Raw genomic sequence first — 15831 nt, 5'->3', positions numbered from 1 at the left:
AAGAGTGAGAAATTGTATGTGTTAAAATTCTTACTTGTTGGAAAAAAAAGGCAACCACATTTGTCAAGCTACTTTAAGTGAACAATTACTGAAGTTTATTGTTTGTAGATTCCAACAATTCTAGTGTAGCTCTAAAAAGCTTGAATTCAAGCATCTGACATTATTGACCATTCCTAAAGTTAAATAAAAAAGACGTTTGCACTCTGCAGGAATGCATGGTCACCCTCAAACACGTTGTATTAAAATAAACAGCTCAGAGAGCAATTATTAAATACTGGTCCATTGCAACAGACAAAATATCCCTTATTTATGGAGCCAGTATTGGATTTCTAAGGGTGGGGTTGAACTAGTGAGCCGATACTTCAAAAACAAGTGGAGCTCAATCCAGGACAAAAACAAACTCTTGTCCAAGTTTAGTATTGAAAAAGGATTTTTTTTCTCTAAGAAAAGCCGTCAGTGCTTAGACCCTCCACCATTAATTTTAGGGGAAAAAAAGAAGAAACACAGGGGAAGAAGAATGAACGGTCAGTTCCAGAGAAAGATTCAGACAGGGCAGTCCGTACAAAATCTGCTTTAGTATTTACCCCCCCACCCCCCCTCTCCCCACACACACACACACAAATGTATGCAGAGGCCAAATTCTGTCTAAATGAAACAACAGGCTGTAGGACACAAGTAACAGAGGGGGAAATGACTGTGTGGGTGCAAAGACTGTAAGCAAAGAAAACTTGTTCCATGGAGAACATGCAGACCTCACCTTTCGCCATCACTCTGTAGTTGGAGAATTCAATGCAGCATCACTAACTGTGGAACTTAGTAGAACTTAGTAGACCCCTTCCAGTTCTGTGACTATTATGGTGATGAACTAGAAAACAGGCAGATTCATATGTTCAACCCTAACATACAGTCAATGACTCTGTTATCGGTAGTTAAACCTGATCAGAGTGAATAAGCAAATTACATGGCAGCAACACAAACCATTGAGGCATCTAGATGCAGTGAAGCTAAATTGCTAAAGATCAAACCTTCAGAAAAAAACTAAAATAGATAATTGTCTTTTATAATGCCGGTGCCAGAAATCCTGTTCTGAGTTATAGCAGAAACAGCTATTTCAATGGGGTTTTAACACAACCATCTGTTGGCTCGGCTGAGAAAGGTCCAAATAAGGTGAAAAGTGAACAACATTTTTGCTTTACTGATTTCAGAGGTAAGAGGAGATGGTCAAACTGTTTTGGAGTCATTGGAACTTTAAACAAACCTTAGCCCACCTGAGTGTTACTGTTGACTGGATGTTTCCCTCTATGTTTCCCTGTAAACATCTCCTGCACCAGGCACTGAGTTCGCCATACTCCAATGGCTTTCACATGCATACCTCCAATTAATGTATAAGATTAAAAAGGTGAAAATAAATCAGCTGTTAAACAGAATCATCTGATTTCCATCTGGATCCGCCCAGAGCCTTTAGGAACTGTGTAATCCAATCTTTTTAGGTCAGTAAATACACTGTGAATACCTGCCACCAAGTCACCCTGACAACAACACAATGTAGAGGCTTCTATCAAATGAAGAAAGCTCAAAGTTAGCTACTTTTTCCTTCATTGGTAATTATTCTTTTAGGGCTTTACCGTTCCGATATTGATATCGATCTGATATCAGACAAAAACTAATATCGGATTATATAAGAATGCATCTAAAATCTCCAACATTAACATGCCTAAAGAAACACTCTACCCTGTAAATGTTATCTAGCTCAGCGGTTAATAATGAGTCAGTCGTTCTCCTACCAATTGTATAATGTATGATTCGTGTTGAAATTGTATCAGGTTAAAATCAGTCAGTAAAAGTTGTTTCGAGACAGATGAAGTATGAACGATAGGAGGCTGTATATTCAGTTATATTTCAAGATTATTCAGACTGCAAGAGACAGAGAGAGAAAGTGATACAAAGAGATAAAGAGCACAACGTTTTCAATAGCTAACAGAAAGGCTGAGCTAAGTGCAGAACAGTTGACCAGGTCTGCCATGAAATACCATGGATTAGAAAATCTTAATTGTAAAAAGCCTAGAGCTAAGTTAAGGCTCATAGTTTGAAGAATACATATTGGAGATTTATTTTTAGTAATGCAAGCTCATCATAAATGTAAGATGACCATCAAGGAGGAATCTGAGACTGATAACATTTGGAATTGGCAGATAAGACCTTTGAAAGAAAATCTACATCCCATTTAGATAGATTTGTGTTCCCTGTTACAAAACAAATGAATCTAGGTGAAAATAAAATTTAAGGGCCTGTTTAACTAAAGCAAATAAATCTAGATAAAGAAATCTGTTGGTTTCTTTGTCAGAATGTTTATGTCTTGTGTAAACAGAATGAAAATTAAAGATATGAAATATTAGGAATTGATGATTTCCATCATCTCTGAGATATTCCAGCTGCGTCTGTCAGGAGGATCTAAATCCAGGCTTCATTATTCCTCCCAATCTTGTCTTCTTATACTCCTACTTTTCTCCTCCATCGGCCAGCCCTATGAGCCAAGTCATGTAAATAGACCTCCATTTATAGCCTTGCCTCAGAAAGTCCAGAAAACTAGACTAAACTCCAAAAATGTCCTTTTAGTTTTTTTAGGGGTCATTTGAACCATAAAATTATTTGACTAGCCCTCCACGACGAGTTAAAAATGTAAAAAATTAGGCGGACAATAAAGAAAACAAATGACCCTCCCATCACAATTAGAAAACTATATGATTCAATTTCAATAAGACAGAAATATATCCCCCATTTAATGTATTGAAATCTACCAAATATTTAGAGATCCCTTGTCAACAAAACAGACAGATTGCTTGGTTAATTAAAGTCTGGTTTATTGTTAAGCTGGTAAAAGCTTGTTGTTTTCATTTTAATTTAAATTCTCTTTCTTTTATTGCACCCCAAATTAAAAATTTGCAAACAATAACTCAAAAAACAATGTAGGAGGCTATATAAAAACATGAACTCAGACCAAACGACATTTTTTTTTGAGCTGTGAGAAAATGCAACCATTCTGGGATCCTATTCTCTCTGCTGTCTGTGTGATGTTGACATATCAAATACCTAGTTCTTGTTTTGTGTTATATCTTGGAAGCATGTAGGAAAATGTACATGGGAATGACAGAAATCTAAAAAATTCTCTTGGTAGCTACAAAAAAAAAAAACAAAAACATCCACAACTGGCTTAAGACAGCTATGGATATCATTGGCTATAAAATGGACGTTCTATAAAACAAAACAAAAAAGTAATTAATGAAAACTTACTCCCACAGAATATGTTGTTCATTACTTTTTGATTACACATCATTTCAATTCATTTTACCTTTTTTCCCCTGTGATTATGATCATTTTTCTTAATCAATAATATTCACTTCTGCTAAATTGCAGAATGTAATAATGTTAAAGAAGACGAAAAACAAGAGACAGAAGCTGTGATATGAAAATTTAAATGAAAACCACATTTTCAAAAAAGATGAATCTCACTTTGTGACTCAAGTAATTCTGACTTTGGCTCCTGATGCAAAGGTTTTTTATATCAGTGGTTTAAACACAGGCTGATAACACTTCCTCTTAATTTTACTAATCTCATATTTCTATATTAAACTAAGGCCAGTTATTCACCAGATTACCATGGCTTCATGTCCCAGTGGCTAAAGTAAAGCATGGTCAACAGCAAAATAAAATCTAACTTCTCATTAATCAGATAAGAGGCAGAGAATGAAAAGCAACTGTGTCATGAGTTATTACAGTGATTTTCAAGAAGGTTAACAGGCAAAAGTGGTCTACACATTTGGGGAATTAAGGCTGCAGAGGAGGATCTCTAGGGAAAGTTTGCACCAATGCGTGACACAACAACAAGGCTTTCTGTCACTTCTTACTGACTTCAGGCTTTTGTAATGAGGGGCAGGGTGGGGTCGACATGTGCTGCGATATATGGGCTTTCTGTAGTACTTATCAAGAATTTTTTAAAAATCAGGAAACAAGATCTCACAGCGGTTCTGATTGCTGTGGATGTGAGTAACTTTAAAATAAATATTAATTACAAAGATAAGAACATATTTGCATGGAAACATCTGCACATTGTGCAAATGAGAACAATAAATTAAAACAATCTCAGTTTTCCCTGCAGGATTTCTCATGTACTTATTTTTTCTTTCTTTCCGGGGATGGTTCATTTACAAAGGCTGACCTAATGGATGCGGTGGAGTCCTGTGCTTTGCTATTCAATGAATGCCTGACCGCTGGTCAGAGTGGACAATGGGTGGGAAACCTTCATGATTCAACAGCTGGGCTGCACTGGTCACCATTAGCAAGAATATGTGACCACATGCATAAGTGTCACCCACAAGCTGCTCAGCGCTCTGATCTCTATGTCAAGAATGTTGTGAGTAAGAGCACAGAGTAGGGACATGGGTGTGTTAAAGTATGCGTGTGTGTTTTATTAGATTAGTGGTCAGTTATATGTGGATCATTGTCTGTGCAGGCATGCCTGAAATTCCACTTAATAAGAATAAGGTTTGCCAGAATGTCCAGAGTGAAGTCATGAGCAGCAAAACTGCGCTTAAAGCAGCAGGAAAACAGATGGAAACTTTATAAAATCTCCCTTATCAGCTCAGATGTGTCCTCTGTCATAGATTACAGTAAGAGCAATGTCAGTGAAACATCTCCATTACTGTCAGAGACAGCATCATAGTGAAAATCTTACAACTTTAAACTAACCTGTTTTGAACGCTACTATGAGTCTAAATGTAAAGTCCTGTTTGACTACCAAAAAAAAGTTTCTCTTTTTCAAATTTACACAAAAGTAATGAGAACTAAAGAGAACAGTTATACTTAATCTCTATTCTCTTGAAGGCAGATAAAATACTAAAGATAAATGGTATACGTATCTTTACTTGCCACCATAACCTTCCTTTGTGCTTTCAATTCCAAACTAAAGAGGTCATTTATTAAAAAGGTTGCAGGGTTGATATTATGCAACAGAAAACATCTAATCTGCCAATACAGATTCTTATTCTCATAGGTGATAAATGCTTTTTTATTAAAAGTTTGTCAAAATAGCGCCTATGGCTCTCATACTTTTAACCATTTTCACCACTAACTCTGGTGTATAATTTTGATTTCTATTCTTCAAATATCTTTCCTGAATCATGGAGACCTATATTAGTGAAAATGCTCAGATCTCACACAGACTTTTATCACACATTGTTAGTGAAGACTTTACATAAAACCCATTTTCTACTGGTTATTACTCTGCGCACTGCTGACGCTAATTGACTGACTGTTACCAGCCCAAAAAAATCTGAGAGACCTTTGGCAGGTACATCATATTAGGTGTTATCATTTAATAACAATAACATTAGTCCTGTACAAACCCAACATGTACTAAAAGGCCAATCAGTAAAAAAGAAGCCATTACTTAAAAAATTGTAAAAACAACATTTCATTTGCAATGAGAGATGAATGCTGAAACTTTTTTTAAAGAAGGAAGTTCCAGATTGGACACAAATGGGTCTGCTGATTTCCTCCTAGCATACCGCCAGCTGTGCAGGAGGAAGACGACCAACAAACCTGATCCAGTAACACTGGTTGTGTAGGAATAGGCCAATACTCCAGCAAACCAGGGTGGGAAGCTTGGAGAAAGATTTGCAAACCAACTTAACTGATCCAATTCAGAAAGTTTAAAGGCTGTTCTACCCAAAACAGAGAAATTAAACTCGACTTTAAATGTAATACAAATATTTCTTTCATTATTTTGTGTTAAGCAAATAGTACTATTTCCATTAATCCTACCTGCCTTTAAAAGAGAAAACAATTAGTCTGAGCTCATGCCAGACTGTGTGAAAAATTTTTTTTTGAACAATGGGAGCCAACAATAAAATGAGCACAAAGAAAGATAAGAAAAGAAGAGGGCAGAACTATTTACAGTATGTCTTTGTTTAGCAGTGACTATAAATAATAGTCAGAGCTCAGAAGAGCGTCAGAGGAAATGCAACATGACCGTCAAGACTGCAGATACTTTAAAAACTATTGCATATACATTCCATTTAGTAACGCATACGGAAGTAGCCCAAATCGAATTTTTTTGGAGATGAAAAGACTGGATTTTTTGCATATGGGCATTAAAATGGATTCGGGTCACATTTGTCTGCAGTGTGAATTTAATCTAAATTAACTTCTAAAATACTGACGTAATAATCTAATCCAACGACTAAGTCTGTATTTTAGAAGTAAATCTAACCAAATGGTAACAGCAGGTCAGGAATGTCCACAGTCTGTCCGACAGGTTTTAGAGGATTCCCTGCTTCTGTAAAGCTGTTTTCCATTGATAGCTGATTAACAGGCTTTTGTGGAACTGCAATCCTCAGAATCAGCTGTGCTGAAGCAGGGAAACCTCCAAAACCTGCAGAACATCAGACCTCAAGGACATAATTTGGGGATGCCTGCTCTAGGTCATTCCAAATGCCTTCTGTTCAGGAAGTTAAAAATTTAGTGGAGATCCCCAGAGTTAAACCACATAGGAATTAGATATTGTTTCTGCCTTTGTTCTTGCCCCAGAGATAATATCCTTGTTTCAGCAACTGTTCTGCTAATATTTTACATGTTTTGATTTATTTACATGATTAAGTTGCTCCAGATGTGCCTCCACATCTGCTTGAAGCTCACTTGATCTAATCTCGATCTGCAACATGACTTTTCTTACCAACTATTTGCCACTCCATCAAGGGAATATAAAAGCACCAATCGAGAGTATTTAGAAAAAATTGGATAGCCTATGCTGAAATGATTTACTAAAAGTTGTGTACAGAAATCAATAGTTATTCAGTGGTGCTTTAAATGCAGCCCTGACTCTCCCTCGCTTTGCATCTCATATTTTTCCCTCTCACTTAAAGTCTCTGGAGAGCAACGGCAACACAGCTCACCTAAAGCTGTCTGCCGGCACCGAGCACACAGGCTGAACGCACTTTTTCTGGTATGCGGTTTGTGTCTGCCAAGTTAAGCTGTGCATCTACAAGGGAAGAAAACTTTTTTTTAACCCACAATAATAAAACGAAGCCAGCAGACGCTGTTCCTCCTTTACATAATCTGTCGGAACATCCAAGGGCATAAAAAAAAAAAAAAACTGAGGAGGGTGAAGCCATTTTTTTTTTTTAATAAAGACAGAGAAAGCACACTGTGCAATCAGTCATTTTGTATTATGCTGCCATACCATCCAGTAGCGAAAAGCCCTCTCTGCTCACGTTTAGGTTCAAAGGTCACAGCGCATTCCAGACATTTTCTGCCTGTTTGCTTTTCCACTAGGAAGGTTCCAGCCTGCAGGATTTTATCTCTGATCTGCCCACAACACCTGTACAGGCTCTCACATTGATCAAACAAAGCAAAAAAAATAATAATAAAATACATTCAAGCATAAATTCAAGACACTCAGAGGGAACCCAAATATGTTCTTGCTTTTTAATAAAGTTCTGGACCTGAAATATGAACAACAATCTATCAGCAGATGAGGAGATCCATGTAAAGGCTGCCTTCATCCAAGGCAACTTTCTGACTGCTGGAGTTAAAGAGATTCTCCATGTGGCAGCCATGCTGAACAGGTTGAACTCTGCAACAACCCCCCCATTAAAAAAGGTCACAGGAAATCAGTGAGTGCTGACAGCTCTGATCAACTCCATTCATTTTTATCCATGGGAAATTCGAAACGCTGCAGAAGAACAATAACATTTGTAACGGATATATTTATTACTAACCTGAGTGACTCATTTGCTCAAAGTGAAACAAATCCATTTTTAAAACAAGGTGAGAGCTCTGCTTTGGATTATGAACAGAATATAAAGCATGATCACATATAACTGGTGCTGTTACTTGGTCACAAAATGTTTTATTTGTATATTTAGGGGGATTAAGTACCAAGCACAGTCTCTGAAAACTGTTTAACAAGTAGAGTTGTAAGGAATCATAATATTGTTTCACATAAAGTGGTAAGAACCCATCCAGCTGCTTCTACTGTATGTCCTGGAAAGGTCTGAAGTGGTCTGCAGCAAGAACAAAGTTAAACAAAAAATAAAGCATTAACTTTTCCTGTATACACATATATACTGTTTTAATTTTTTTTCTTTTGGTGCCCCCAGTGGAGGCCTAAAGGAAATTCAGACTTATATCTGGAGTCTAACTGCATTCGACAGCTGATGCAGGAAATATGCTGCATTCACAGCATTTACCCAGAAATATACTGACCTATATGGATGCCTTCATGATGTCACTAGGTGCTTCATGGAGTTTTAGTTGTTTTACAAACACAGAGGTGCTGCATGTGTGAAGGTGAAAGGGCAATAAACATTTATGTCTCTAACGTTCAATGAAACAGAACAGAAGCCTTCTAGTAAGAAGAATCAGGTTTATGGAGCATGAAATTTACAGAGTGTCCTTGAAGTGGGCAATGTGGCCTGTTTGGTCAGCAAATCACTCTGGCACTGTTACCCGCTGAAGTATTTACTGTGCTTTAATACATTTAATAATAAAAAAGGCGAGGGGCATCATTTTTAGTCCAACCATCTTTGAAAAACAGTTGATGAAGATGAAGAACTGCCGTCATATTATCTGATACACATATGTTCTGTAAAAATAACTCAACATGAACAGAATTTTTTTTTTAAATCATACATTATAAATGTGTGGGAAGGAAGGAAGGAAGGAAGGAAGGAAGGAAGGAAGGAAGGAAGGAAGGAAGGAAGGAAGGAAGGAAGGAAGGAAGGAAGGAAGGAAGGAAGGAAGGAAGGAAGGAAGGAAGGAAGGAAGGAAGGAAGGAAGGATACTTGTTTTCTGGACTGAATGGTTTAAGATATTTCATTAGTCTTTCCTGCTTCAAATTTTCATTTCAAAGATAAAACAACTTGTGATAGATACGTAGATAATCATTGGTTTCTCTCACTGAAAAAGAAAATTAATATGCGTTTCAAGCATAAAAATAGATATAAGATTTTCTGAAGTGAAAAACTAAAACCCCTTTAGACACGGGAAGAGTTGAATAAATAGAGAGAAAGAAAAGATTTCAGATATCAGTTTGACACACTGCAGTCCTTTAAATATTCATGGCTCCTACACTACAAAGGACAGGATGCAGAGGAGTGCTTGAAAAAACAAGAGACTTATAGCAGAGAGCAAGGAAAGCAGGAAAAACAATAGCATCTACTCTAGGTCATTGCTGGGTTAATGCAAAACAAATCTATGTAACCAATAAATGGAAAGGCCGACTCCACAAAGCACTCAGAGAAACAAACAACAGTAAATGAAATCATGAAAATGTGAACAAGATGGAACTGAAAAAAGTTTGTCTGAGAGCTGCTAAAAATCTGAAGATTTACTCTGATCTGAGACACACCCTTGAAATATTTATGACGCTCCCCGTTTCAACCTATGACAGGGGCGAAAGAGAGCTGCTTCTGTATCTTCATGCCGGACTTTAGAACAGCTAACAGCCAGACAACAATAATATTACAGGCCTTATCATACAGAATCTAAGACTATATTAATTCATTGTTTGGTTTCAAACAAGCGAGGCTGTCGAAGGAGGCAAAGTTAAAACCTTTCTCAAGTCTGTCTCATGTTCTGCTGGAAGGTAGAGAGCACAGAATAATCCCGTATCTCTAAACAGTGGTCGACCAAGTGGTCTTTTCTCAACAAACCCTCGAGTCCAGCTCACTGGGGTTTCCTGAACAGTCATACTTTCCAAAGAGAAGGTTTACAAAGAGTTGGCCACCAAAGCTATCGTCTAACCACACCCTCCTTACAGAACAAGGACTGAGCTCCAGGCTCAGATGGAAAACATACCCTGACAAAAGAAAAGAAAAATCCTATTGTTGAAATACTCCTTAGCTTTATTGTGCAGCAAGTACTCATATAGCTCCATTTTTGTTTTGTTTTTTACATAAACTTTTCTTAAAACGATGATAAAGTATAAAGTATGAGAATAACCTTGTCCATTTGTTTGTGCACTGTTAGGTCTGCAACACACAACATTGTTTCACTTGTAGTTTCAAAAAGTTGAAGTTTAAATTCAGTAGCTGCTTTCCTCTGGCCACTCCTCCACAAAGACCAGAAATGATTGAACATGCAATAAATCATTCTCCTATTCATGGATTCTCCCACCTGAGCTGTAGATCACTGCAGCTCCTCCAAAGGTATACAATACATAATTTCATTTAAAATTCACCCAAATTTCAATATGTTCTATAATCCATCATTTAGACTTCTTTTCATTGCACTAGAGTTTATTTAGCAGCATCGCTGTAAAAGGGGGTGAATAAGATAGTCAATTCATTCTAATAATAAGATAGACCATGTATCAGTTTCTCTCTACTTCATCTATAGGTATATTTTCATTGATTTCTGATGGAAAAACAGCTGCGTGTACGGAGGCCTTAGTCCTTAGTGCATTAGTCCCTATGTTTCTCCCCGTCTCTTATACCCCCTTTCCTGTCAGCCTACTGTGGAAAAAATAGCCACTAGTTGCTGTAAAAACTCTGCATATACATTAAAATTATTTCATAGAAACATAGTTTTAAAAATATCCCTTTGAAATGTATTGAAACTATAATAAAAGTCATTTGTCTTCATCTTATGAATACTATTACTTTATGAAAGACTTCTCCGTCTGCTATTATAGAGGGAATTGAGCTCTACCTTATCTAGCAGATTAGATAAACGGTGAAACTTTAATGATCTCTGTGGGGAAAATTGGGTCAAACCAGCAGCGGATTCTAGGTCAGAGGTAAAATCTAGCCTACATCCTCACAATAAAGGGTATTTTAAAATGTTTTTATAGATGCGTTTTCATAAAATATGTTATCCATTCTTTCTAACAACCCTTCCAGCACATCTGTGCTTCCAGTTAACCGTAAACAAGTCAAAGGACATATTATGTAAAGCACCTGTAAATGTTTGCTGAATGGCAGCAGTATAAAACCAGCCCAGTGACAGCTCAAAGCTTTGGCATTTACCCATGCAAACTTCCACAGTGCTGGACTAAAAATGACTTTGTAATCGGAGGGTTTAGAGAGCAAATAGAGGAGGAGGGCGGAAAAACCAGGGAATGATCGACTAAGCCCTATGAATTACTCAGCAGACACGTCTCGCTCCCTACTTCTTCCCTGCAGGAGATAATGTGGATCATCCATCTTCTTGGCCTCTTTATGCCCCATCTTTTGGCCATCATCTGCATTTAGGTCAGCTGGGAAATAGCAGGTTCTTTCTAATAGCCACAAAGCGGAGATTTGATTGTAGAATTCAGCCTCTGAAAGTTATCCGGATAATAATTATGAACCAAAGCTGAAATAAAACACTCATATTCCTCACTAAAGCACCTACAGGAGTTTTGTTTGTCATTTTAGGAACCTCACTTGCAAATATTCTGGTGCATTATTTAAAGAAAAGGAACTAGACAGCTGCAAATCAACATATGTTAAACACTTCTGCTATAAAAATGCAAACAAAAAGATGAGAAATTGAAAATGAATTGATCCCTAGAGGGAATCTTACTATTACAGCAATAAAAGTGTGCAGAGTGTTAATTTCACACATCAGCAGGCCTTAGCTGCTGACACTGGAATATTACCTATCCGAGCTGCTGGATAGCCTCTAACTGATACTACTAAGACAAATCCTGTTGATACACTGCATAAGATAGTGGGCAACAATGGCAGTCACACTTTGAAGGGTTCAATGTAGCATACAAGAGAAAGCAAAATACGCTTTCCAATCTGACGCGGATGTGTCTGGATTTTTAATGTCAGGCAGAAGAGCTCAAGTGTGAGGGTAGAAATCACGCAGGACTTGGAGGTTGTCATCCTCTTTTAATAAAATAAGTCTTCTTAAAGTATTCTATCCTCAGACACAAAGCGAGGAGAAAGTCGACTTAAGAGCATCTTTTCGGGGTGAAAAGTTCAAAGCAACAGACAGGAATAGTCAGCGAGGGAGCAGCGAAAAATAAATTGTCTCTTTCGCCTGCAGAACATGACATTCTTTTCTTTGATCACGGAGAAAAAATAAAGGAAATAAACACGAGGCAAGGCCTGGAGATAAACAGAAAAGAGACTTGGAAAGGGACAACTTAGAATGTCAGGGGCAGAAAAGCTAGGAGACGGTGCTATCAGAACAGCGACAAGGCAGGATGTGACATGTGGAGAGCAGGAAGAGGAAACTGGACAGATATAGATTAGTTTCTCTGCCACTCTTGAAAACATGTCTATTCCATTAGAGGCTGTGGGGGCGGCTAATGTGGTTATCAAAGCGCATACACCTTGGGTCTACTTCTAACCTAGGAGGGGATTCTGAAGCAAAGAGTAAAACCAAAAAGAAAAAAATGGAGTCAAACATATGACTCAAAACTTGACATTCTCTATTGGGTTCATTAAAAAAAGGAAAAAAAAACTAAAGGGGGTCAAATGACAAATCTAATCAGAATTAATGTGGGTCATTAATTAGCAGGACTTTTTTTTAAGCTTAGCTAATTTCACCAGATAATAGGACAGAGTTCAATAATGAATCTCAATGAATTAACCCAAAAAGACATAGAAGCCCTTTGTGAACAAAACAACCACTTCTTTCTTTTTGTTCAAGAGCACCATAGATTAGTTCATTCTGAGGGTTTCTTCTCAACAGCAACCAATGAGCCTGCTGCAAGGAGCTGATTTACAGCAACGTCACTTTAAGTCCTGTGATTAGCCGAGATGAGGAAATGTAATTCTAATCTTTGGAAGGATCGAGCTTTAAGGTCTGAAAGCAAAGTTAGAACAATGGAGAAAAAAATAATACAAAGATGGTTGAATCATTTTTATCAACTTTTTTCATCTGCTGGTTATACATTGATAAAGCCAGTATGCAAAAACATCCAGTCAAGTCCCAGATGAACGCTTGTGCAGATTGTAAATAGTTTTTAGACTTTACTAATTTGCTAATCCTGCATGTTTAACACAGTGTAAAATTCTTATAGCTATTTTTTTTTTCAATAAATAAAGTGGTTTTTCAGTAACGTTTGGAAATTCTTCCCTAAAACTCCATGATGTTACTTAAAAATATTAGCATTTTTAAGATGGTCATGATGAAATATTGCTACAAATTATCACCCAAATAAAATGTAGATTTTAAAGATGAGAACAAGCAGACATTTAGCATAATTTGTTCATAAGTAGATATAAAAACTGTTTGGTACAAACACTGATTCTTGTGGTACTCCACAAACTCAAATATATAGTATATACAGAAGGAGCCCCAGATTCCCTTTTCCAATCATCTCTAACTATATTTAAAATAAGTGCCTCTTTGGTACAGCCTTTTTAATGACTCAAATAATGACAAACTATTAAGGTTAATTGTGTGAAATGCTTTTTTTTCAGTATCAGCAAATATTCAAACTCTAAATTCCTTGTTGTTCAACGACTTTATAACTTCAAATCTTGATCAATAAAATTCCCCTTCAGTAACCATAGCAATCTAGAAAAAATTTGGGTGTCAGCAGTATATATAAGAGTTGCGGTGAGTTTCTTAGAGCTTGGATTGTGAAGCAACCCCATTGGTATGTGTGATGTGAGTTGGCAAAATCTTGCGAAAAGCGTAACCAAAAATAAAAGCATAATAAATATAATCTCTTTAGACATAAGGATAAATAACCATACAAAAATAAGGTAACCCTTTGTACATTTGCCGAGCTTAAAAAGATGATTGAGATCATATCATCTAAGGCAGGGGTCTTCAACGTTTTCCAAACTGATGGCGAGATGGAGCGGGGACCCCTAGTTATATATATTGTATTAAATTGTGTTATATCAAACCGGTCCTATAGTCACTCTATGACATAAGGAGTCATGTAATAAAGGTAATTCCGCCCTTGGATTATTAAATGATTTCCTTGATGGGACAGGTGTTGTGAATGAAATTGCGCCCTGCTTGAAAGAGCTCCTGTGTGTCGCTGAATGTGTGCATTGATGACTGAAAGACATCTTCTGCCTCCATTTATCTGTTTACTACAGTCTGTTGAATTCATCTTAATGTGGATTTAAAGACATTTCAGTTAGTGGAAAAAAATTGCAGGGGGGAATAAAAAAAAAAAAAAAGCTCTAATCAACCAAAACTTTCGTGACCCCCATGCAGTACCTCTGTGGACCCCCAGTTGAAGACCTCAGATCTAAGAATAAGCTGGATATTTAGCAAAACTTACCAAAGTTACTAGATCTACCTATTTGGCCCCAGTGAAATCATTATGAAGAACCAGTTACAGCTGACAAAATAAAACTATGCACATATTTAATCTTACAATTACTAAAAATGAACCATTAAAACAAAGTTAGGAGGGGGTGTCTTTGTACTATGGAGTTTGTCTTGTAAGTGTTGGTTTAAAGCCATTGATCAGATGTTTTTGGAGTGGAGATCCATTGTTAAACTTAAGGATTAGAGAAGATGGATCACTTTAGATTGTGACCTCCTGACCTCTAAGTGCCTGACATGGGAGGAAACTACATAATAGGGAGTCATTTTGGGGACATGTCCTTTTAAAAAATGATTAGAGGTGCTGTAATGATGTTGGCAGGCTAAAGTCCAAGTGAAGGGCGGTGGTCCTGATTGCTGTCAGACACAGAGCCTGGAGCACAACCAGAGACTTACCTTCAGACAGCTCCAGCTCCAGCTCCGCCAGCTTCTCCCGGACCTCCGCCGGGAGGCTCATCGCCACCGCCGGTGTGGGCTCCAGCATCATGGAGAGAAACCCAGCGGAGGTTCTCTCAGCCATGGCGCTCCAGTAGAGAAAAGGTCCGCAGAACAGATGAGGGGAAAAACGCGTCTAAATAACAATGGGAGATAAATGCGCTCGGAGCGATCAGGGTGTTGCTGCTTCTCCTGCAGAGGTGCGTGAAATCACTCCAACCTTCATGACGCGCAAAGCTGCAGCGCTAGAGGACACACCTGGCTCCGGGTTTCCATGCAACGAGTCCGGGAAGGTTTCTCTGAGTGTGTCCGTGGCTGTCGGCGGCAGCTTCTCCTCAACTGTGGAGGAAACTCATTCAACTCCTCGCCTGCTTCCCACGGCGCAGTCGCCATTGCATCATAGCAACAACAGTCCTCAGTGCGCGCTCACGAGGGGTAATCTGTGTGTGCGTGATCTGAACAAAGCTGCTCATACAGCTTGCCTGCCTCCTACTGTCACATTGTTTTTAAGCATTGACAAAAGTCAGATTTAGAAAGCATTCCTGAGCTCTCGGCAGCGCCTTTAAAATTTAGAGAACTATAAGCAAAGACAGCTGAACACAGGCGGCATACCTGCATGTCTAAGGAAAGTTGAGTGGAAGGAAAAAAGTTCGGGTGGAAAAAACATTTAGAGTATGGAGCAGAGGCGTAGCCAGAATATTTTTATAAGGGGGGCCGAAAGCAGATCGGCACCAGAAATTTAGGGTCAATCTATACTGATACAACAGGAAAATAAACAACCACAATAACCTTGTTTTCCAAATAAAGACAAACTATACTTTTCTACAGCCTTTGCTAAAAAAAATAAAATTAGACGCATATATTTAAACATCCATCTGGAAAAAAGGTAAAGTGGATAAAGTTCTTTCAGGTTTGAGTTCTGGGTCAAACATCTTTTCCATTGTCATTACTTACCTGCTTTTATCAATAATCATTCTGCATAAAATTTATATTTACAAGTACTTACATCCACAAAAATTGTTTATTTACTAACTTTTTATTAGAATAGTTATATATCTATGATTTAATGAAGACTGACTTGCATTTTCTCTTTACCCCATATAGCACAAA

General features: G+C 37.7%; 1 protein-coding gene across 3 annotated transcripts in view; it reads right to left on the bottom strand.

Moving 5' to 3' along the window:
* dip2a (disco-interacting protein 2 homolog A) overlaps window positions 1–15155 on the bottom strand; it is a 102768-nt gene extending 87613 nt beyond the window's left edge. The window contains exon 1 of one of the 3 annotated variants that reach the window (XM_038293346.1): window positions 14683–15155. In XM_038293346.1, coding sequence (XP_038149274.1) covers window positions 14683–14806 — 124 coding nt within the window. In that variant the 5' untranslated portion in view covers window positions 14807–15155. The remainder of the gene's footprint in view (window positions 1–14682) is intronic. The other 2 variants (XM_038293347.1, XM_038293349.1) reach the window with 2 other exon arrangements.
* Window positions 15156–15831: the final 676 nt, after the last annotated feature.

This window comes from Cyprinodon tularosa, unplaced genomic scaffold, assembly GCF_016077235.1.
Source record: "Cyprinodon tularosa strain WSP-4 unplaced genomic scaffold, ASM1607723v1 ctg324, whole genome shotgun sequence".
NCBI classification, from domain to species: Eukaryota; Metazoa; Chordata; class Actinopteri; order Cyprinodontiformes; family Cyprinodontidae; genus Cyprinodon; species Cyprinodon tularosa.
The sequence above is the reverse complement of the archived record's forward strand: the minus strand, read 5'-3'. Positions and strand labels throughout refer to the sequence as shown.